The following is a 24089-nucleotide window of genomic DNA, read 5'->3' on the forward strand; positions in this document are numbered from 1 at the left end:
AGCAGAGCCACGCAGTTGTGCATGCTGCACTCAGGGGTGTGGCCACAGGTGGGCCTGGAAGATGGCAGTGGGGTGAGGTGAAGAATAGGGGAAGGTGAGGGCAGTGGGGTTGGTGATGGGGGACCTTGGGGCGTGCAAGGCTGCAGCAACTCCCTCCCCCAACTCCAGGTCTGCAGCAGGGAGAGATGCCTCTCTCTCCCAGGTCAGGGGCTGTGGTGGGGAGAGACGCCTCTCCCCACTGCCGCCTGCCCACTCTTTCTGCAGTGAACCACTCCGGTTTAGCTGGGTTATACAGAAGGGTAACAGGATTTAGTGCTTTGACATGGTCACACAGGCGGCCATTGCAGGAGGCTAGCCTCTGGTCCCTCCCCTGGTGCCCAAGACCCCATCCCTCCCTTTCTGCCCTCCCCCGCAGGAGCCCAGAGCACCCCCACCATGGCCCCTGGCCCCAGCAGGGGGGCGAGGCCCCAGCCACTGGTGTGCCAGGCAGCAGCGCTCCCAGCCCCAATGCTCCAGGCAGCGTGGTTCCAGCACCAGCCGCCCTGACTCCCTGCAGGAGACAGGCCAGCCAGCCTGGGCCAGCCAAGGCAGAGCACTCTGGGAATGCAGGAGGAGGCCTTGCCTGGGGGCGGAGCATGGGCAAGGCCATGCTAGGCTGTTTGGGAAGGCACAGCCTACCCAGGGCCGGCTCCAGGCACCAGCCAAGCAAGCTCGTGCTTCGGGCGGCAGATTCTAAGGGGCGGCATTCCGCCCAATCCTAGGGCGGCACGGCCACCCTTTTTTTTTCTTTTTTTTTTGTTCGCCGCTCTGGCCACCCTGTAGGGGGCAGCGGCGCGGAGGAGGGGAGCGCCCTGCTGGGAGCCAGCTGCCCGCTCCATCTGCCCCAGCCAGTGCCAGGTCTGCAGCAAGCCTGGCAGTCTGCTTCCATCCCTCCCCACCAAGTGGAGCAGCACCCCCCTTCTCTCTCCCCCCTGCTTCCTCCCCCTCCCCCTCACTAGCCGGGGCACACACTCCAATGCCTGGGGCACGTCCGCAGGTTTTTGTTGTTTTTTTTTGCTTGGGGCGGCAAAAAAGCCAGAGCCGGCCCTGAGCCTACCCTTGCCGATGATACCCGCCGCCCATGCATGTTCAATATATCTAGATGCATAGGAAGAGATTCAATGTTGTCCTGTTCAATTACTGACAAAGCCATGATCTGATTCCATAGCAGAAAGTGCTATAATATAATCTTGCAAATTAGAAAATGCAGGCTTTTACAATCCGCATGCTTAATGGCAGTTATCTGCATAGCTCTTGTAACAGAAAATGATATAAGGCCCAGTATTAGTTTTTAGCAAAAGTGATACATAATACATAGATTAGTGAGAATGAATGCCTAGCGGGGTCATCTTCAGATGCAGCTTCTGCAGCTTGTTAGTAGAAGGGTACAGAAAGCTGCTTAAGTATGACTAGCAATTTAGGTTTTTTGTTTGTACTGGTGGCGCACATCCACACATTACCTCGATATTGGTGCTGCAAATAACACACGGATGGAAAAAAATTAGAGGGAACATTGTACCCAAGACTAGCTGTATTTGTGTGTGCTTCGCATCCCGTGAAGCTAAGCAGTGCGGTAGAACAATGTGTTAACGCACACTGAGATTTCAAGAGAATCATCCAGAGATCTCTAACAAACTTTCCTGGAGGTACTCACCAATCGTCTGCCAATCGTTCCTTGGCAGAGCTGCTCTGTCCCTTCCCCCATTGTAGAAAATTTCCTCTGCCAATTGGCAATCACTGGTGCAGGGACCAAAGCGGCACACAGGCGAGCATCATAGGGACCAGGTCTGCAGCCACATGCCTGCAGGAGTTGCACCCTTGCCTACCCTCAGGAGTGAAATATCGGCGTCAATGACCCCTGCCTGTGGAAAATGTTGGCAACATTTACAGTATTGTTCCTAGTTGCCTGCAGTGATTCCCTTAAAAAAATCCTAGACTCCTTGCCCTACCTTGATTCATAGATTCTAGGGCTGGAAGGGACCTCAAGAGGTCATCGAGACCAGTCCCCTGCCCTCATGGCAGGACCAAATACTGTCTAGACCATTCCTGATAGACAGGGCATGCCCCTGGACCAAACTCACCATATTTAGGGTGTTCGCTGAGCTGCATGCTTGCCAAGGGACAATGAAAAACTCATTTGTGTGTAAAAAGAGGTGTATTTGATTATAACGATTTGATGCTGTGTGTAACCTAACAATCGTGGTTTGATGTAATGTTTCCTGTGCTTCTGCAGATGCAGCCTTCAGAGGAATCCCCTACACACCAGGGGAGAGCCTCCACCAGATGAGGAAGTGACCAAGGACATGCAGAGAGGCCCACTTTATTTCAGGCACTTGCTGCAACCTCCTCCCTCATGCTAGGGGGCTCTGTGTCCGCCACCCAGACCTTCCCGCACACCAGAGGCTCCATCCCCCCTCCCCCCATGCCAGGGGCTCCCCCGATTCCAGGGGCTTTGTGTCTCCCCCTCCCCCGATGCCAGGGGCTCCGTATCCCTCCCCAGACCTCCCCCGATTCCAGGGGCTTTGTGTCTCCCCCTCCCCCGATTTCAGGGGCTCGCATCTCCCCCTCCCCCCATAGCCAGGGGCTCTGAACCTTCCCCGCAGAGCATCCCGACCCGGCCAGGGACGCTCTGTATCCCCCACCCCCGACATCCCCCCACGCTCCAGGAGGCGGCGGCACTAGCAGTCTCGCGCCCCTGCCCGGTGTGTCTCTCAGCGCCAGGGGCTGCTCGCTGCGCTGCGCGGGCGCCCGTATTGCGCGCATGTCCGCGCGCGAGCATCAGCGTGGGGACAGCTGGGGTCCGGGCGGCGGTGCGTGCGGTGGCTTTGCCACGTTCGGGGGGAGCGCGACCACGGGCGCAAGCAGCTATGAGAGCGTGAGGGGAGCGCGCGAGGGGGCTGGATAGGCGATTGAACGTGCACCCGGGCGCGAGGGGGGCGTGCTAAGGCGGAGGAAGCCCGGGAAAGAAAGAGCCAGCGCACGCCCCAGGGCGCCTGATGACAGTCAAGCGCGCCGGGTGGATGATGCGTCGCCCCGCGCCCTAGGCGGTTGGTGCCTCGCGAGATGAAGGGCTGGCCGGGGTGACGCTGCGAGCCGGAGGCAGCCAGGTGCGGTGCGCGCGGCCCAGCTCCCCGCCCGCGGACATGGCCCCGAGGGGCCGCCCGCAGCGTCCCCCGCGCCGCGCGCCGCCCGACATGCGCTAGGAGAAGGGCCCGCAAGCGCCCTCAAGTTCCGGCCGATGATTCTTGCTCCGAGCGGGGGAGGGCCCCGGGACCCCCCGCTGCCGCCCCGGACGGGGCCAGTGACAGCGCCCTTTCCCGATCACCGCCTCCGTGCCCGGTCCGTCCCGTGGCGCGGAGCATCCGAGCTCAGACCCCTTCCCCTGTCCTGGGCTGGAGGCGCCTGGCTCCCCCCAACTCATCCCCCGCCCCCTTCCCCTGTCCTGGGCTGGAGGCGCCTGGCCCCTCAACTCACCCCCCACCCCCTTCCTCTGTCCTGGGCTGGAGGTGCCCGGCTCCCAACTCACCACCCGCACTGTCCTGGAGTGGGGGTGCAGCCTCTTGGTTACCCCAGTGTGAGTGGTGCACACAGTCCCTGGCCCAGCAGGGGGTGTGTACCACTTTTAGGCCTCTTTCCCCAGGTGGTGTTAGAAGCCCCTTCTCTGGGCACCCCTCACCCCAGATGCCAGGCAGCCCCCCCCCTTTCCCTGACACCTCTCTTTTCTCTCACCCTGCTAGTGACGGTGGCAGATTACGCCAACTCTGACCCTGCTATCGTCAAATCTGGACGCATGAAAAAAGCTGTGGCCAATGCAGTGCAGCAGGAAGGTGAGTATGCCACCTGGGCTGTGCACTGCCCCCTCCTTTCGCTCCCCCTGGCCAGTCAAATGCCTGCACCTTGCAGGTTGTGAGGGTGACACCTGCAGCCCTCTGAAAATCTGGATACTTATTTTGGTGCCTAGATGGGAGCTGAGCTTCTTTGGAAAATCTGGTCCTGAGTATGTGTTGTGGTAAAGCCTAGGAGCCCCACCCATGGATCAGGGCCCCCTTGTGCGAGATGCTGTACAAATATAGAACAAAATGACAGACCCTGCCCCACGCAGCCGGCAGTGTCTACATTGAAGCTCTAGAGCTATGTCACTGCAGCATAGACACCACCTGTGCCAAAGGGCGGGGCAGTAGCTAGGTCAACGGAAACATTCTTCTGTTGACACAGCACTGTCTATATTGGGGTTAGGTTGGCTTAACTACACTGCTCGGGGATGTGGGTTTTTCATACCCCTGAGCACTGTAGTTAAGCCAGCTTAATTTTCTAGTGTAGACCAGGCCTACGTAATTTACCCAAGAGGTTCCACAAGAAATCTGTGACAGAGTTGGAAATAAAACCTAGATCTACAGATTCTTTAGACAGGAAAGAATGTCTTGCGTCTTTTGTTGCACAAAAGACCTCTACTTCTCTCTTGACTGAAGCTGAGAATATTGTATTAAGAAATTTCTAACGCTTTGCCAGTTTACATCAAATTTTATACAGCTTTCCTAGTGAAAAACCCTGGGTAAGGTGGGGTGGGGGGTGTTTAAGCTAAAGCTGCTGAAATTCCTTTCCCAAGTTTCTTTTTTGAGGGTGGCTCTGATGTCTTTTTGATTGCTGAATCTGTCTGTCTAGCTAGGCAGTTTCTCAGAGGGCTGTTGCAATCAATAGTCTGTGCTGCCAACATCTGCTCTTTGTTTTCGTTGACCCGAGTAGCTGAAAACCTATCTGAGTCAACCCTCCATTCTTAAATGTAAATGGTCACATATGTAGAAGGACCGACAATTTATTGACACAATAACAAAAACTAAGGACTTTTCCACATGGGGAAATTTAGCAATATAATTATACCACTAAAGTTATACGCTTCCAATGTAACATAAGCTAAATCACAACAATGCACTTTTATTCTGTAATACGTGTCCACACAGGGAGCTATTCTGATACAGTAATGCATGGAAAAATTTCCCCATGCAGACAAGCCCTAAGAGACAAGGAGCAGATATCAAAATAAAGAAATGCAGGAAAATTACAACATACAGACTATAGACAGGAAAATGTGAAAGCTGACAGCACAGGAATGCATTAAATGGAAACTTCCACTCTTAAAAAAGAGCTGTATGTAGTTCATGTAGGCTAGACCCCACTCTGAGTCCCTAGTAATCATATTTCTTTTTTATATATAGCTTTTTTTTCCTGCTCTCTTTTCCCTCTCTCTGTTGCTGTGAAAGATCCACACGTAGTCAGAATCATTTCTCCCTCTGCAGAAGAAACCATGGCACTGGCTGCATCCAAAGTATTGTCAAATGTACAAAATAAACTGAAAAAGAGAGCTGTTTTCTTTCATTTTTTTCAGTTAGAGTAACTTTATGTGCTACAAATACCTCTACATACAAATACGTCAGAAATAAATGTGACTTTCTTTTTAAGTTACTGACGTCCTACTAAATAGATTGCAAGGTGAACCTTTTTACAACTATCATAATGTCATGGTAACTGTAAGGAACAAGCACTCAGGTTTCAAGCCTCTAGTCTTCACCTATCTCTGGACCGGGACCCACATGCCTCTCCTTCTAACTGGGGAGTAGGCTGCAGTCCCTATGCACTCACTGGATATTTCTACATAGCTCACAGAAGTGAGCCTTGCAGCCTGGGTCAACAGACTTGGGCTAGAGGTGAGCTCACGTGCTATAATAGCTGTGTGGACAGTGCTTTGAAGTTGAGGCTTGGGCTGGAGCTCTGGCTCTGAAGCCTTGGGGCAGGTTTGTTAGTTTGTATAGGAGTTGTAGTAACCTTCTTCCCATGAAGTTGAATGCAATCCCTGGCTCACAATGGTAGATGGAACATTCATAAATTTAATATAATATGGTCTTCAGAGATACCGCAAGTGGTTGCAATAGCTGTCACAACCACTGTCTAAACAGCTGAGGAAGTAAACTCAACTGTATATCAGGTAATTTGTTCTTCCAGCCAGTCCCTTTTTATATTTGAGAGACTCTCCCCTTCCCATCCCAAGTGATCTCTTCCAAAAACTCCCTCTTCGAGTGACGGATCACTGTCTCACATGCACCTCTTTTGTGCTGTAAGACAACACAATCTCCTTTCTCTCTGTCTCCCCTTCCTATTAGGATTTAAATAGCATCCCTTACTTGGGTCCCGGTGGATTACTTTGACAGTTCCATATCATCTTCCATTAGTGGCAATACATCCTGTCTGTTGTCATTCAGGAAAATAGAACATGAATTCTGCCTTGTAGAGATGAGGCATGGTCATTGCAAAACTGAAGATGTCAGAAAGAGGTCCACAGGGTAAGAGAGTCTATCATATGTAGAAGATCAGTTAGATCTGTCAGAGGAGCAGGTGGATTCATTCATAACTCCCCATCACTCCAGTTATGCCATTGGGATTGTTACTGAGCATCCACTCTTACAACATCAGAAGAAAAATCCTTGTATATTAGCAAAGATGGCTCATGTAGATGCCTCTCAAACAACTGCAGCCAGCCCTCGTAGGCCCTAACCAGCTCATGCTACTTCTCATAGGGTACTTAGTATGTGTGTGTAATCTATTTCTTCTGGTTCCAGTGAAATCCCTCTGTGGTTTGGAAGCCTCATGTGTTCCTGCCGAGGAGGTGCTGTCAGTGACTGGGGAATCCTGTGACAGTAGCGATGAAATGGATGCTAAGGAAAGCACCAATGAGAGAACTGCCTCTAGAAAAAAGAAAAACAAGAGGCACAAAGGTATGACTCCTTCACTCACCCAGTCAGCTCTGCACAGTCCTTGCTGTGGTCATCTTCTGCGTTTGCCAAGCTAATAACTGCTATTTACAGATCAGCAATGTGTCTCTTTGAAGAGGTCAGTTAAGTGTACATGTGTTTGCGCATGCACAAACACTTAACCAAAAGAATGCTAGGTAGGAGACGTGGTTCATCTCCCCTTTCTTACTGAAGGTGGATTGTTGCAGTTGATTGAATCATGCCTAATTGGTTGATTTCGACCACGTATGTGCTACAGATAAAAACTTCCGTGAAACACTATATAAAATCCTACAGTTATGCCATGTGAAAGGAGATCTGCAAAGAGAGAAACATTGTGCCTTATTTATTATTTTGATGTCTCAGGAGAGAACCCCCCCCCCCTTTTTTTTTTTTTAAAGAAAAATAAAGGGTGGCCATTTCTCAGTTGTTTGCATAAAGTATCAGGTATTACCTGTTCGTGTGGGAGGATTCCTTGAACGACTAGAGAACAGGAGGAGTGAGCTCTGAAAGCTGGTATAGGGTGTTGTATCTTTCACACAGAGCTTATCTTCCAGTTGTTTGTTAAGAATGTGAGTTAAATAGTCTGTTAACAAAAACAGACTTAAACATTTTGGCTAAAAATTGCTGCCCTTGTCACTTGCACAGATTCTGTTCTCATGCCTCTTGGGTTGTTCTCCTAGCTCTGAGAAGTATTCCAGCAAAACAAGAGGCCCAGACTGTGTATGGCTAATGTAAAAAGCAAGCCCGAACCACTTTTTTCTTGTTGGAAGAGTTGGGTGCTTTTATATCCTGAAGCACAAGCCCAATTTCTTCCCCCTTTGGATATCACCTGTCATCCTGCAAACCTGAAAGCACTCAAGAAATGGAGAAGATAGGGATTCCATTAGCAACATTAACTCTACAACTGTTGCTGTTGAGTTACTTAGTTGGCAGTTTAAGGAATGATTTAAAATCTGTAAATGGGCATTGTGGGGAGATTAATGTTCATAGTAAGAACGTAAGAATGGCCATACTGGGTCAGACCAAAGTCCATGTAGCCCATTATCCTGTCTTCCGACTGTGGTAAATGCCGGGTGCTCCAGAGGGAATGAACAGAACAGGTAATTCTCAGCTTCTGGCAAACAGAGGCTAGGGACACCATCCTTGCAAGTGCAGTTGTAACCAGAAAAGTGACTGTGAACTGACACAACCTTCCAGTGGCTAGCCCTAGTGTGTATTGGAATTAGTCTGTGTTGACTTGCTGTTAAAGTTACATTTTAACCTTTTTTAGTTGCTGTTAGCCTTACAGAATTAACACTGTTCAGGCTTGTTCATCTTCAGCAGAGCTATCAACTTAGTTTGATCAGGTCCAGCCTCATTGTCTTCAAATTATGATTTCAGTTACATCTGTGAAACCCCATGGAAGATGCAGAATTTCATATCTGTAATGGAGAGCAGCATTTGCTCTGCATAATCCTTATTGCTGGCAACAATCATAGAATATCAGGGTTGGAAGGGACCTCAGGAGGTCATCTAGTCCACCCCCCTGCTCAAGACAGGGCCAATCCCCAGTTAAATTTTTGCCCCAGATCCCTAAATGGCCCACTCTAGGATTGAACTCTCAACCCTGGATTTAGCAGGCCAATGCTCAAACCACTGAGCTATCTTCCTCCCCACCATGCATGAGCCTGAAAGAACGCAGCTTGACTCTCACATTCGAGCCTGAGTTTGTGAGGCTAGCAGTTCATTAAAGGTGTTAGGGTATCTATTTTGGGTCAACTGAACAAATTTGGAGTAAGGGACCCACAGTTGTTTTTTTACAGTCACTTCTGAGTAAAGCTGTGCTTCAGCAATTCTGTTTTGTGCACTCAGTAGGATGTAAGTTGCACCACGGTATAGATAAGCTACATAGCTGCTATCAGGGTGGATTTGATTGAAATCACTAGTCAAGAAGACTCAGTTTAATCATGAATTTCTACATAAAAGTGCATTCTAATTGGTTGTTATAACCTTAATACATATTCTTCACAACTCAGAGATAGATGAGACCTAAACTGGGTCTCTTACGGCCTGCTGTCATTTTAGGCTTTCTTTTCTAGTGAAAGAATTGTATGGTAGATCTCAAATCAATGACGGCTACACTCAGAGAGACCTCAAGACTTCAGGAATATGCTGCTCAAACAATTTCATTTGTTTCTACTGCCTGTGCCTCCCTTCTCACATTTATCTCCAGACTCCTCCTACTTGTCCAGATCTATTCTACCCCCAACAATCTTCTATTCATTTAACTTTTTGAAACTTTGCATTTTTAGAGAGAGGTAAGGGATTGACTCTGTGCACACAATTTTCAGAGGGACAATAGGGTTGAGGTCTGTTATTTCTCACCTGTATATTTATTTATTTAAAACACTTATCTCTGGAGACGCAAATCCCCAGTGTGAGAACTGAAAACTAAGCATCTCTGATGATATCTTCTAGACCAGGCCTGCACAACATGCGGCCCGCAGAGCCTCACTGTGCAGCCTGTAGGGGGATTCTAAATCCCCCGCACACGGCGCTCTGCGGGCAGCCCATAGCCCTTTGAATCTCAGCTGCGGCGGGCAGAGCCCTTTAAATCTCAGCCGCGGCCAGGAGTCAGAGGGCTCTGGGCTGCCAGCAGCCGCGGGGAGCCCTGAGCCCTTTAAATCCCAGCCGCGGCCGGGAATCAAAGGGCTCTGGGTTGCCTGCAGAGATTCCCAGCTGCAGCTGGGATTTAAAGGGCTCAGGGCTCCCCGCGGCTTCAGGCACCCCAGAGTCCTTTGAATCCCGGCTGCGGCTCCGGCGGTGGGGCCGGCTGGGATTTAAAGGGGTCAGGGCTCACCGCAGCTGCGGGCAGCCCAGAGCCTTTTGAATCCTGGCCTGCGGCCTCTGATTGCCCACTCCCCAGACCCCTGCCTCAACTGCCCCCCAGGACCCACACTCCCTATCTAAGCACCGCTGGTCCTTGTCCCCTGATACTTCTCTTCCAGGACCCCACCCCCTATCTAAATGCCGCTGCTCCTTGTCCCCCGATTGCCTCCTCCCGAGACCCCTGCCCCCGACTGTCCCTTGGGACCCCAGCCCCTATCTAAGCCTCCCTGTCCCCAGCTGCCCCCTCCTGAGACCCCTCCCCCCAACTTCCCCAGGACCCCACCCCCTACCTGTCCCCTGATAAACCTCTGGGACTCCCATGCCTATCAAACTGCTACCTGTCCCCTGACTGCCCCCCTGAACCTTCACCCCATCCAACCCTTCCTGCTCCCTGTCCCTTGACTGCCCCCTGGAACTCCCTACCCCTTCTCCAACCCCCAGCCCCCTTACCGTGCAGCTCCAGACACATTGCTGCCATGCTCCCCCGCAGACACCTCCCCGCCACCCCCAGCACCTGCCTTCCAGATTTGAACACCTCAAAATTCAGGCATGCTCGAGCTCAGTTTGGGCAGCTGGTACTTCATTTCTCCCAAATCAAATATATTGATCCACTGTAACTTGCTGTAGAAAAAGTAGGATAAAATTGAGCAAGAAATGCTTCCCAGAGGTTTTTAGGACTGGAATTGCTATTTTCAACAGCCATTGCCTTTTTGTTTGTTTAAAAGGAAGACAGTGATATTGCACTGGCAAACTCCCCATAGAAACAAAGAGTGGAAGAAAAGAATAATAAAGGCACCTCAACTTTTCCTCATTTATGGAGGACAGTCTTATAATATGCATCCAGATATCCTCCAATCACACAAGCTGAAAATTTTCCCAATTTTACTGCAGCTCTGTAAACCATGTGGAGCCAATCCTGTCTGTGTTCTGTGCAACTCCAAAATTCCTGCTGAATGATCCACCCTGAGCGAGTTACCAATGACCCAGGGCTGGGGCGGGCAGGAGTGTGTGTAGGGGGCACTGGTGGCGGGGAGCCCAGAGCTGGGCAGCAGCAGGGTGCGGGGAGGGCACTGGTGGGGAGGAAAGGGGAAGCCCAGCGCTGGGGCGGCAGGGATGTGAGTGGTTGGGGAGAGCAGGACTGGCGGCAGCAAGGGGTACAGTGGGGGGAACCCAGGGCTGGGACGGGGGGGCAGTCAAATTTGTTTTTTTGCTTGGGGCTGCAAAAAACCTAGAGCCGGCCCTGCCGGGTTCCCCCAGCCACTAAAGCCCCGGGCCCTTTAATTTGCCCCTGAGGGCTCCCACCCACCTTTTCAACTGGAAGCCCCTGGTTGATTTAAAATAAAGTATCACTTCCCCACCCCCCAACCTTCCTTTTTGGCCCACAGCTGTTTTGGTGGGGTGGCGCTGGGGAAGGAGGGTTTGTTTCCGCAGGGCTGGGCGGCCCTGGGGCGGGGTGTTTCTGCGGGGCCTGGAGGTTTCGACCCTCAGCTGTTTTCTTTGGAGTAATGTGGCCCTCGCCGCTTTACGAGTTGTGCAGGCCTGTTCTAGACTGAGCACTGAGTCCCATTGGGTAGATAGAAAGCTTAACCTAAATAATCTATACAGAAGCCCCTGGAACCCCATAAAACTGAGTCCCTAATCCATGAACTATTGGAACTCATTTACAAAACGTTTCTTAAACATTACATGAATATATTGTCTCATACTATAGAATTAGAATTTATAATCCCTATTCCATGATGAGATGTCTTTGAGCTATAATGTATCTTAATTAAAACGATCTTTAAAAAAGCATTTTATCAAAAAAATCCAATTTAAATACAAAAAAAATTCAATTTTTATTTATTTATTTATTTATTTATCATCGTTTTTTATCCATCCTGGCTGCAATTCTGTGGATACAGGATTATGCAGCGTCACAATGCGATGGTTAGTATCCTAGCTGAAATTCAAGCAGAATTTAATTGCATGTAGTTGAGAGGAAAACTGTAAGTTTTTATAAAGTAACTTTTAATGAATTTTAAAGAAATTTACTTATGTGGCCCTTTCCATCTGAGAATCTCAAAGCGTTTTACAAATAATAATGATTTAGTTTCACAGCAGTCCGGTAAGATAAGAAACAGTTCCCCATTTTAGAGATGACAAAATAGAGGCCAAGAGTTTCCAGGAGAAAAGGACTGGCACAATGGTCAGGGCCATACCCAGGACTTGGGAGACCTGCGTTTAGTTTTTTTTGCTCTGCCTCAGACTTTCTGTGTGACATGGCAAAGTCACTTTTTAGTTTCTCTCTCTCTCTCTCTCTCTCTCTCTCTCTGTCTGTACAATAGGTAAGGCTGTTAAAAAAAAAAAAAATAAAATAAAATCCTGGGCTGTGATCTTGTTGCAGAAACCGCAACTTTTAACACAGTTTTTTAGAGTGGCTGCAAATTTGAGTGGCATTGCTACCCCATGCGCGAGGTCACAACATCACTCAAATTTGGTCCAGCCAGTCCTCCATCATGCTTGCCTTTGGGAGCCAAGCGGAACAACCAGTGTATCTTGTATGTTGCTGCCCTGCTTTGGAAGGTAGGCTGCATGCCTTGGAAAAACATGCTAGCAGTATTCCAGATAGGTAACTGCAACTTTAACCAAGTGTGGCAGCAACTTTTGAACCAAAAAATGCAAACTGCTTTCTCACAGCCTTAACAATGGGAATAGTCACACCTCCCTGCATCACCACTGGTGAGTGAGGATAAATATCTTAGATTGTGGGGCACTCAGTATTTTAGCCTACAGAGGACCTGAACTTCTAAGGTGAAAAAAATGCTCCTTTACCATCATAAAGACGAAAAAAACATGCTGAAGCCCAAAGTGACATAAGTGAATAGAAGAGCCAAGATCACCTGAACTTTCAGACATGAGTTTTAATCTCAAGACTATAATTCCTCCCCAATTTCTATCCTTGAGGATTAGCCACAGATTAGGTTTGAAATCTTTGAACCCCATACAATCCCAACCTAACGGTCATGCGTTACATCCAGGGTGGATAGATTTAAATCGTGATTTAAATCAGCAGGCGGGAGAAGCCTTGATGTTTGTTTTTTTTATCATTGCTTTTAATCATGTTTTGCATTTGTACTTTTTAGTTCCTTTCCTAAAGAAAGGTTCATGCTTATTAGTTGATAAACATTAAAACAAGTTCATTTGCAACTAAATACAGTCTTTACACTAAATTTGGTGGTGCTTTTTGCTAACTGCGAAGATGCACTTTATCTATACTCATTTATTTTAACAAATATGTAGCATAACTTATTTATTCTGATTCTTAATTTTTACATTTGTCACGGTAGAAAATGGTGAATGATTCCTTTCTAATTTACTGGATGATGATTAAAAAGGTTATCAAAACATTTTACATTTAAGACTCATTTATTAAACAAAAGAAGTATTGTGTAGTTAATGAATTGAACTGATTGTTTCTGATCACCATGTCCTTTAAGATTTTAGAGCTAGTAGATCATATCCTCTCACACCTAGATTTTATTCATAGAGGGGAAGACGAAAACAAGCTTTCCAGCTTTTTCAACTCCCAGCCAGTGTCACAGCTTTGAATAAACTAATAATTGACGTGGTTGAATAAACTGAAATGAAGAAAATACTCTCTGGACCTGCAAAAAGGCTACTGCAGTGTTAAAAGCTGTTTTAGCCTTTGTTTGCCAGAATTTAGGAATGAGCAACAGGGGCTGGATCACTCGATGATTGCCTGTTCTGTTCATTCCCTCTGGGGCATTTGGCATTGGCCACTGTCGGAAGACTGGATACTGGGCTAGATGGACCTTTGGGCTGACCCAGCATGGCCATTCTTATATTCTGTTCTGTTCTTATGTTAACAAACTTTGGTTCCAGGTGCTCAGCCAGTGACTTGACATTCTTTAAAACTTGGTAGCAAATATGTACTACTTAATATTTTTTGTTTAATTTAAATAATTTTAACATTTTTAAAAATTTAGGCCTTAGCACAGGTTGTCAATTTCAAATTTAATTTAAAAAAGGATAATTTAAAAAACCAGTATTTAATTGAATTTTAAAAATTCTATTTGGAGATTTTAAAAAAAAAATCAGTTTTTACCTACCCTTATTACATCCAAATGAAAGTTCTCTCCCACAGTTCTCAATGCTGAGTAAGGCCTGTAGAATCTATTGAGATATCCACGTCTCAAAAGGTATCTTATCTTTTAAAACTCGAGCAAAATCCATCAGCATTGATAGTATTAGATTGTTGGAAAAATATATGTGCTTAATGCACAGATATTTCTAGGAATTAAACAAGTATGTGAAACTTCAGTGCAGTGGTTCTCAAACTTCTGTACAGGTGACCCCTTTCACATACCAAGCATCTGAGTGCAGCACCACCCCCCAATAAATTAAAAATACTTAACACAATTATAAATGCTGGAGGCAAAGCGGGATTTGGGGTGGAGGCTGACAGCTCGCGATCCCCCAGGTAATAACCTGGCGATCCCCTGAGAGGTCGCGACCACCAGTTTTGAGAACCTCTGGTCTAGTGGAACAGTTTTGAGAGCGTGCTGTGAGTGGAAATGGATTGTTAATGACTAGAGAAGCCTTCCTGGAAGTGTTTGCTTTCCTGGAAGCTGGAATTGAAATGTAGATAAAACAAAGCACCTTTTAAAGGTGGATTACACAAGAGATGACTGTCAAAAAGGGAAACTGTAAACTAGTTGCCAATGACTAATGCATTTCTTTCTCTCTTCCTACATCTTGTTTATGCTGATTGTGAAATCCCAATGATCCCCTAAAGCACCAGGGGACCTGTGGGTGGGTCTACACTTAAAAAGCCACAGCAATGCAGCTGCGCCACTGTAGTGCTTTAATAAAGATGCTGCCAAGCTGATGGGAGAGCTTCTCCTGTTGGCATGGGTACTCCATTTCTATGAGAAGTTCTCCCGTTAACATAGCGCTGTCTACACCAGGGGTTAGATTAGTATAACTTTGTCACGCAGGGGTGTGGATTTTTCATACCTCTGAACAATGTCGTTATACCTTACATAGTGTAGAGTCTAGACCTGATCTTTGTATGTCAAAATGGTCTATCCTCAAACATCTGTTGTATGAGATTTGGTGTAAAAGATACCAGCGCTCCATAATGCTGCTCTGATGCCTCTTAAAAACAAAGGCCTGACCCAGAGGGAGCAGTAGTCTCCATGGGGTGACAATATCTTGGAGTTCAGGTGCCTCTAGCCTTAAGTTTCTTCATGATGAGCTACTGTAAACAAGCGTTTGTACTGAGCCTGTCTTTGGCGAATTTGCATGCCTTAAGGTTTATAATGCAGGAGCCATATTACACTAATGTGTGTTTGTTATGCTTAGAAAACCCTGATGAGGCAGTTGGAGAGGATTATCCCATTGACATCTGGTTGTTGCTGGCCTCCTACATACGTCCAGAAGATACAATGAAATTTTCTCTGATTTGCAAAAAAGCCTGGACTGTCACTTGCACTGCTGCCTTTTGGACCAGACTCTACAGAAGGTGTGACCACAAAGAGTTTGTAAACATATGCTTCAGTATTTGCGGAAGTCCATCAGCGTCGGACCAGAATTTGCTACAGAGCTGTTAATAGGGATCTATCTCCTCACTGGTTCAATCATGCTAGATATTGGAACACAGTTCTTTTTTTAATGTGGTTGCAGCATGTTTACCTCTGAAATCTTTGCCATTCTATTAAGTGGTGGTGATTGGCATCATATATCCTAGGTTGTTTCTATTAAATGTTGGTTTGGAGAACTTTCAGTAGTATTTCTTAAGAGATTTGCTTCCTAGCCGGTCTGTTTCACAGTCTGAAAATAACCACTATTTTGTAATCTTCCTGTATGTCTAATTCAAGATTTGAAAATGTGGTGAGCTCTAATTGTGAAGGCCTAAACACTCAAAAGAATGTCGTGCCCATAAGAGTACATCTTGTGTGCAGAGCTCTTACAAAATGCATACAGGAAAGTAATGGCATTGCCTCATTTTGAAGGGTTAATTTTTTGGGGATGTTTTGCCTCTTAGCCTCAGGCATTTGTTGTGGTGATCTGCCCATAAATTAACAAGGGGCAGCGTATCCGACTGTGCCGGGTTCTAGAGACAACCAGGAAGATGATAGAAGTGGGAGATGGTATAGAGGAGGAGGAGGGAATAAATGCGAGCATATAGGTGTCAGCTCACTATGCAAAAGTTCATGCTTCTTCCTCTGGTCACATCCTTGACTCTCCTTTTTCACTGGGAAGACAGACATTTTATTCCTACTATTAAGCATATTATTTATCAGACAAAATCAGCGTTCTTTCCCTATTTGTACTCTTGCCTGTCTTCCGTGCTTGCTTTTCAGCCTCTTTGTGCACTGTGCCACACACTAAAGATACCAGAGACCTTGCTAAGTCTCACTCTGCAGCCTTGGCACATTGTGGTGCGAAGGCCTTTTGAGACTGGCAGGCCACCTAATGCAGAAACAGTACGGTGACCTTGCAGAATCTGAAGATGGCTGCAGGTGCTCCAGACACCAGCCATATATGGAGAGGCAATGTAACAGCCCAAGAGATGTCAGTAGGTGATGTGGTATAAATGCGGAGTTCGACCCCTTTGTTCAGTTACCTTCTTTAACGCTTATTTCGTAGCTCTCTGAAATTTACCTGAAATCCGGTACAGTTATGGCTTTTCAAGGGGTGTTGTGTTTGTCCCTGTTTCCTTTAGGCACTATACTCTGGATGTGTACCTGCCTCTCCGTTTACGGCCAGAATCAATGGAAAGGCTGCACTGCCTCCGTGCATGTGTCATCCGTTCATTATACCACATGTATGAACCGTTTGCTTCTCGTGTCTCCAGGAATCCGGCTATTCCAGAGACTACCCCTAGCACTTTAAAGAATTCCAAAGTAAGTAGCAGTGTTTGGGGAAGTCAACTAACCTGTGTTCAGCTGGTACACTCTCTGCTTTTTGTTGTTCCCCTTTCAGAGAAATAAATCTGATTCAGGTGGACCCTAGTGAAATACATGGACTGGATCAGTCATAGGAAGCTAGGAAGAGTCTGACTTCTGAAGTTTTATCAATTACCTGTGTTTGTATAGCCCCTAGCACAATGGGGTCCTGGTATGTAGCTCCTAAGCACTCCAGTAATACAAATTAGGAAAGTTTCATTTTACAGTGATGGAAGCTCTGTCACTGACACAATTCACAATTGTCCCCTTCCCTTCTGTACACAACCCAGGCTCTGAAAGGAGTTTGAGCTAGGTAGGCATTTTAGTCTACTACTTGCACTGTTGTAACTATATTATTTTGGAATGTTTCTTCTGGGTCAGTGGCAGAGGATCACAAGTGCCACTGACAGCCTCTAAAGGGAGATTCCTTTCACACCATGCTCCTGCAGACCATTGCCTTTGGTTTCTCTGAAGCGGGGAGTGTTATGAGGCGAGGAGCTAGTGTGAGAAGCAAGTGCCTGCTTTGGGGTGTGGCTGTGCAGCTGGGCAGGGAAGCTGGGGAGGAATTGTCTGCTATCATTGGGCAAAACCAAACTGCAGTCTTTGCTTGAAGCATTCGTGTGTCTATCCCTCTTTAGTCACTGTTTATCCTTAACCCCTCGTTCTGCCTGGCTTTAATTTACTCTTGGCTGACACATGGCAAGCCAGCTTGGTTTTTGGTCTCAAGGGGAGGGGTTCTGGTTGACACTATATCAGTGATACTCAGACTGAGACTTGGGAGCTGAGCCACAGGTGGCTCTTTAATGTGTGTCTTGCAGCACATGATGTTAAAAAAAAAAAAAAAAAAAAGTATCATTTAATTATTAACCAGTCAAGATGCTTTTACTGTGTTATTAACCAACTGTCGAATACCTGCAGTCATTTTGCTGTGAGTAAATAAAACAATGAATTCTCACGACTGTGGCTTTTTGGGGTAATGTTGATGGGTAATTTGGCTCCTGAACCCCTGAGGTCTGAGTATCACTGCTCTATGCAAAATACAACAAATCCATTTCTTTGCTGTGCAACATCTCTGCTGTTTCTGTCCTTCCCCACATGAAGACACTGCTAAAGTGGCAAGTTGCCCTGAGATAAGACTGAGAACAGCGAGCCGCAACAGGTAGGTTGTGCTGCAGGTCAGGATTAAGATGCGTCTGCAGCCTTTTGTGCACAAGTCCTCTGCACCTGAACTATTAGTTCTTTGCGGGAATATCACATTCAGGCAATGTCTTTCTTCAAAAGAAGGAAAAAAACTTGCAGTTCCACTAACCTCCTGTTATAGTCTTAGTCCCTCTGAACCTAACCACCTGTCAGAGCAGCCTGTAACCCCATCCATCTATTGGTCTGATTAGTAGACCCCCCCCCCCAATGAAAGGGTCAGTGTCTGGTATTCATTCATGTTCACATCATAACGGCTTTGGTGCCCACTCCTGGTGCTTCTACCATACTAATAGTTTTGTAAAGATTCCTTGTGTGTAATACTTCTTTATTACAATTCACTTAAAAAAGGAAATTAAATGATGATAAGCCTTTGTTAGAATAATGGTAGAGGTCTGACTTCAATCCATCAAAGCATACAAATGCCTTTGTACATCTGGAGTCCTGACTGTGTCCTCTTTGTTCCATGTGCTGCAATGCCTAGGCACAGTGGTGTACATTGAATGGGACCTTATGTTTCCTCTGCGATTCCTTGCTTTTGTGGGTTTTGGTTAGACCCCTAGGGGTCTGTTAACACTGATGGGAGATGGTTGTGTAAACTGTGCATGCAGCGAAGGGAGACTCAGACCCCTATATTACTGAATCCAGCTTTTCCTCTTTAATTTCCTTTCTTCTTTCCCTAGCGTAGCTTGTGTGGGACACTGGAGCCGTTGTGGTGTCAGCAGAAGTGTTTGCCCTTTAAAGACACCCCCATTATTTTTGTGGAGCAGCAGGCCATACGGTGCACGTCTGAAGGGCAGGACGGCTGACACGCGGATGACATCCTCTGCCCCTTAGGAGGTACTTACCGTTTTGTGCTTAACTACTTGCCATGATCACATGAGCTGTTAGATGGAGCTGTGTCTGTAAGGGCACGCGCTGGCTCTGGGTCTCTAGACGTACACACACTGGCTCTGATCAAACTGGCATGCTAAAATAACAGAGTGGTCCTGTCATCGTGTGGCAGGAGGGGCTAACCGCCCGAGTATAACCCAGTCAGAGGTGGTAGGTAGGTACTTAGACAGCTAGCCGTAGCTGCCACCATGACCACACTGTTATTTTCAGCATGTTAGTGTAATTCCAGCAAGGGCATGTAGGTCCGCCCACCCTGGGAATTACATCCCAGCTGCAGTGTAGATGTACTCAGAACGGCAAACTCAGCTGCAGATGGAATTAAGCCTAGCAGTATCTGCTGCATGGCCCCTGCTAAGCACGCTCTGGGGAGCAGTCAGTATTGTAGTCGGTTAGAACCGTTTGCCACCGCTGCTGCCTGGTTTGGGAGATTGTTCTGCCCATGCTCCTGAGCTTAACTGCTCTCCAGCTTTGTGCTTCAACTCTAGGGGATTCATCACTGCAGAGATCCTTCCAGCACTCCTGCCTGTGAATATGATTTAGAAGTGAAGTGAAAAGCCTTGTATCACTGCAAAGCCACACAGTGGGAGTGACCCAGGCTTGGTGCTAAGAGGGGTTACATGAGTCCCTCACCCCAACTAGAATTAAATTGCATTAAAAAGGTGCAGATTGCATCAGCCCTTGTTCTTTTTTGTTTTTCCATCCATGAAAGCAGTTAGTGCTGGTGCGGCCTGTCAGATTTGACAGCATTAGTGACTGCATCTAACAGGTACAGCATTGGCAGATAAGTTTCCCTACATTGAACCAGAAGAGGCCTTAACTGTGACCCGGAGAGACCATCTCTGGGTGAGAGAGGAGTTTTCTCTATGTTCCATGCCATTCTTTCCCTTCCTGCTGAGGCTGTTAGCAGGCCCACTTCAGGTCAGTTGTGATGTGGACACTTGCTCTCTGGCAACTGGACTGAGATTTGCCAGACTCTCTCCTTATTGGCTACCGAATGGCTGTTAGATGACTGCAACTTCCAGTCACTGTCAGCTTATTGATACTGTGCTCTATTTAACCTCCCCCTCACTTGAATACAGTAGTTCTGCTAAGACTCTATTTCATGGAGCGTGCATGCCAGAACATAGAATCTCACAGCTGTAAGGCTGTATAAAGGTGTGGCAGTCAGAGATTACACTGTAGAATACCTGAGAGACCTTTGCCAGGAGATCCAGGCTTTGATTGCCTCTGGAATAGAGGCAGTGAGGCATCGGACCCCATGTATTCATCCGTCTTTAGAAAAGAAGCAATGTTCTGAGCCACCAGTTGAACTGTACAGCCAAAGCTTTGCTTTGTGTTTCTGAAATACTAGCATGTTGCCCTAATGGAGAGGAGTATGACCTCTGGGTGCTACATACACATATCCATAGGAAGAGTGCCCTCCCCCCTGCCCAGCTTTGTCAGCTCTGTCCAGTCGCTTTTAACATTTGCCTCTTTTTCTCCTTCCCCAATCTGCTGTTTGCTCTCTCTCACTCCTGCTCTGTTCTGAGTGTGAGCTGAATGCATACTTTGACCTGAGATTTTATCAATTTAATTTGGCTGCTCCATGTAGTATGGAGAGGAGCAAAGTCCATTCTGCTTTCCTCTTCTATACTGAATTGGTGAGCGGAACAGAGGAATCACTGCTTATCTGGCTAGAGCCCAAGTGCTGCATCACCCTCTGGTATAGCGAGGTTGCCACCTTCTGACTGGCAAATGGAAAATGCCAGGTATGCATTAATGTTTGCAGTGTAGTTGTAGCTGTGTTGGTCCCTGGATATTAGAGAGAAGGTGGGTGAAAGTAAAAGATATTACTTCACCCACCTTGTCTTTCAGGTATGCATTAATGTAACTAATGGGACCAGACTGCTGCCATCTCTTCAGCTGCTCCTGTAGTTTGTAGTTTGAGTTCTCTTTGTCTGTGTTGAAAGTCACTAAAAAATGAAATGATTAACTCTATTACTGTGTTTTTTCCCCCTTATCAGTGTTTGCTTTTCTGGTGCAGAAAGATTGAAGGGAACAGACAAGAACCTATGTGGGAATTTAACTTCAAATTCAAAAAGCAGGTATGAAGGCTAACCACTTGCCATTGAAATGTCAGGGTGGTAAGGTTTTGAAGCCATAATGATTTTTCTTCTGGTGGTGTTATTGTTTGGTTCATTAGATCAATTAAAATTCGATCTCATGGTGGTAGAAATATATACTGCCAAATGCAGAGGTGGCCAGGTAAGACACTTATGGAGCTGCTGAGTAGGAAATCTAGAGCAGGAGGCAATTCTTACTGCTTTAAAACAGGCCAGCATTTTCAGTCTCGAGTGTCTAAAGGATTAGATCCCTACATCTATATTTAGGCTGATGATTGCCTGCCCCAACCTAATGTGCTGAGTATCTATAGCTCCAGATACCTTCAGTGGGGAGTTGTGATGACTTGGCTCCTCTGAAAAGCCAGCCACTTTGATTTAGTGGCCTACGGTTAGGGACCCAAGTTTGAAATGTGTTGCATTAATGTCTTTTCTCTCTTCACACGCAAAGCCTTTCCGAAGCTAACAAAACCAACCCTTTTATCAGGGGGTGACAGTAGTCTTTGTGAAACCCTCCTTTAACCAGACTCAGGATAAATGTATAATACTGAGCACCCTATCAGGACCTTTGAAGTCTGTCTTCGGAGAGAGAGTCTTGCAAACCCTACATACCAGGGTTTTCATTGAATATGGAACCCTTTTGCCCGAACACATGGGCGTTAGGCAGGATTCTGCTGCTGAGCCAGGATGGTCTCTAGACATGAAGTGAAATTTCTGGTTGGCTTCAGTTTAGTTGAATGAACCGGTCTGTCTCTTTCTGTCAAGCCTCCCAGATTGAAGAGTAACTGTTCCAAAGGTCTTCAGCCACCTGTTCAGTATGAGGATGTTCACACAAATCCTGATCAGGACTGCTGTCTGCTGCAGATCACCACTCTCAACTTCATCTTCCTGCCCGTAGTCATGGGTATGGTATTTACGTTGGTAAGTGTTAAGAAATCTGCATGTAAGCGCCATAGAAATGTGCTAAGAAAATGGTCTGGTCATTACCGCTTGTCTGTAAATCTTGCTGCACCAGCAGACTAATTAATATGCATTTCCCTAGTGCACTGGGGCCATCACTCAAGAATCTCTTCAGTTTAGTTTCTGCAAGTCACTAAACTTTCTCATGGTTGGTGTAGACTCATGGTACCAGCCCTCGAGGCCCAACTAGAAGGGACTGTTTGACAGCTGTGTTCAGTGAAATGGGCTCCGTTCTTGGGGGAAGGAAGGATGAGGATTTGTATTCTCATCGTGCCTAGGAGTCGTAGTCAACAGCACCTAAAATACCCTAGATAACTTATGGGTATTAAAGGTAGAATTGGAGAATAGTGTCCAAGCTCTCACCTTTGCACTTCCATAAGATCAAAGCTCCAAATAACATTTATTTTAACTTTAGAAGAGAGTTGGTTGGTTTTTCAGATTTTGATGTCTTTCTGGTATCTTTTTTTGTGAAAAGCATACTTTTTGGAGACCCTTACTTTATATTTTCAAATAATTAAAAAAAAAAGTCTAAATGTAAAACACCACGAAGAAAATGTTTGTCCAATAAGAATCAGGGATCAGCATTTACAGTAGTAGATACTATTTGAAGGGAAATTAGTTACTCCTTTCAGAAAATGCCTAGATGTCTATTAAGGAAATTGCCAATTTTCTTCCCTGCAGTTCACAATAAACGTGAGTACTGACATGAGACATCACAGAGTGAGGCTGGTGTTCCAGGATTCTCCTGTCCGGAACGGCAAGAAGCCCCGACTTGATCAAGGAGTACAAGTTGTCCTGGACCCTGTGCACAGTGTACGTCTCTTGGATTGGTGGCATCCGCACTACCCCTTTTCTCTGAAAGCTTAGCATGCTCATACTGCACCTACGAGTAGCCATGTCAGGCAGAAGAGAATGTCTAGGAACAGGGAAATCCTGTTTTTATTTCTTGAATAAATTCTCCAATTTCCTTACAAATGAGTGAAACTGCAATGCCAGTCTCTGTATATAATTTCCAGCCAGTAATAAGCAGAACCGAGTGTAAATGGAAATGATTTGTAAACAAATTTCTATGTAAAGTTCACGTTTTATGATTTGAAAGGAGCACCATGAAACTGTTCATTTAAAATCCTTTTGGTGTTAACGAAAGTCGTCCTGTGTTCTGTTGCGCAAAGGAAGCGGAAGGCATGTTTCCAGATCCAATGTGGTCAGAGTTTTTCAGACCAAGTGTCAATGAAATCAGTGTTTGTCTTACGGTAGCAGGATCAGACTCGAATCCCACAGTATTGTCCTACACTGATGCAGCAAGTGAAATAACAATGACAATCACTAATCATGCTTCACTCTCCAATTTGCATGAACACAATAAAGGCATAAATGATCAAGCAGAGAGATTACCTTTACAGTGCGCATTTAAATTAAATGTGTGTGGTGATAAGGCAAAGAAACGGTTACAAAAGTTCATATCCTGATGCTCTCTCTAAGAAAGAGAATCTAAAACACAAATAATGGAAAGGCTCTTGTGGCATGTGGGAACTAAACAAAAACTAACTTCATCAGTTAATAAGTGCTCAGACTTCAGGCATTAGAGTAAGATTGTCTGTGAGCTAAGCTAAGTGTTTGGAGCCAGTGACTGTGGGAAAGCTATTAGCAGCAAAGAGGAAGCATCCACTTCCCAGCAGACAAATTAACTACCTGGGAAAAATGAACCCAACCTTCTGGCTCTACTTGGCGGTGTGAGAGGGCTTAGCAGGATACTGTGTCTACTTAGCATATCTGGAGTTGCAGCACCACACATACCCAAAATAGAAGGGGGCGTGAGTTTTATGCAGAACTGTGGGCAAGTATTGCGCATCTTATGACAGGAAGAAGAGCTTCATAATTCCACCTAAAATCCTCTTGATTTTGAGCCTCAAGGGATTTGAGATAATAGCTTCCCTGGCCCTGCAGACCATAGGGGCAGTTGAATCTCAGTGCAAAGTACATCTGCATGAGGGAGTGTGACGGGGGCTGAGTGCAGGGTGAGTTGTGTCCCTGCCAGCAGGTATATGGGATCTTGGGGAGCAATTACCACACAGGTGGGGTGCCATTTAATTTCTTTATTAAAGGAAAAAGGAAGTGTTGGGAATTTAATAATAAAATACGATGGGATGGGGTGTATAGGGTGTTTACAATAGACAATGATGGGGGGGTTCTTATTGAACAATGCAGGGAGTTCTAACAGTGGGGTACAGTAAGTGGGGTTCAGCACAATGGGATACAGTACAGTTAATAAGCAACTCAACTTTATATAGGAA

The 24089-nt window shown here is 46.4% G+C and overlaps 1 protein-coding gene across 1 annotated transcript; it reads left to right on the plus strand.

The window, feature by feature from the left end:
- Window positions 1-3291: 3291 nt before the first annotated feature.
- On the plus strand, window positions 3292-22941 carry TMEM183A (transmembrane protein 183A). Its single transcript, XM_075064971.1, has 8 exons — window positions 3292-3297; window positions 3776-3866; window positions 6651-6806; window positions 15060-15219; window positions 16423-16603; window positions 20740-20820; window positions 21601-21756; window positions 22477-22941. The coding sequence occupies exons 2-8, from the start codon at window positions 3830-3832 to the stop codon at window positions 22660-22662; spliced, it is 957 nt and encodes a 318-aa protein (XP_074921072.1). The 5' UTR covers window positions 3292-3297; window positions 3776-3829; the 3' UTR covers window positions 22663-22941.
- The last annotated feature ends 1148 nt before the right edge of the window (window positions 22942-24089 follow it).

Source organism: Chelonoidis abingdonii, chromosome 4 (genome assembly GCF_003597395.2).
Source record: "Chelonoidis abingdonii isolate Lonesome George chromosome 4, CheloAbing_2.0, whole genome shotgun sequence".
NCBI lineage: Eukaryota > Metazoa > Chordata > Testudines > Testudinidae > Chelonoidis > Chelonoidis abingdonii.

What these genes read in the sequence shown, in the direction of transcription:
- TMEM183A (XM_075064971.1), top strand. Translation starts at nt 3,830, where the DNA reads ATGAAAAAAGCTGTGGCCAATGCAGTGCAGCAGGAAG. An exon ending in GAAAAACAAGAGGCACAAAG is followed by an intron (nt 6,807 to 15,059) that starts GTATGACTCCTT and finishes TGTTATGCTTAG; the next exon opens with AAAACCCTGATGAGGCAGTT. An exon ending in TGGGTATGGTATTTACGTTG is followed by an intron (nt 21,757 to 22,476) that starts GTAAGTGTTAAG and finishes TCTTCCCTGCAG; the next exon opens with TTCACAATAAACGTGAGTAC.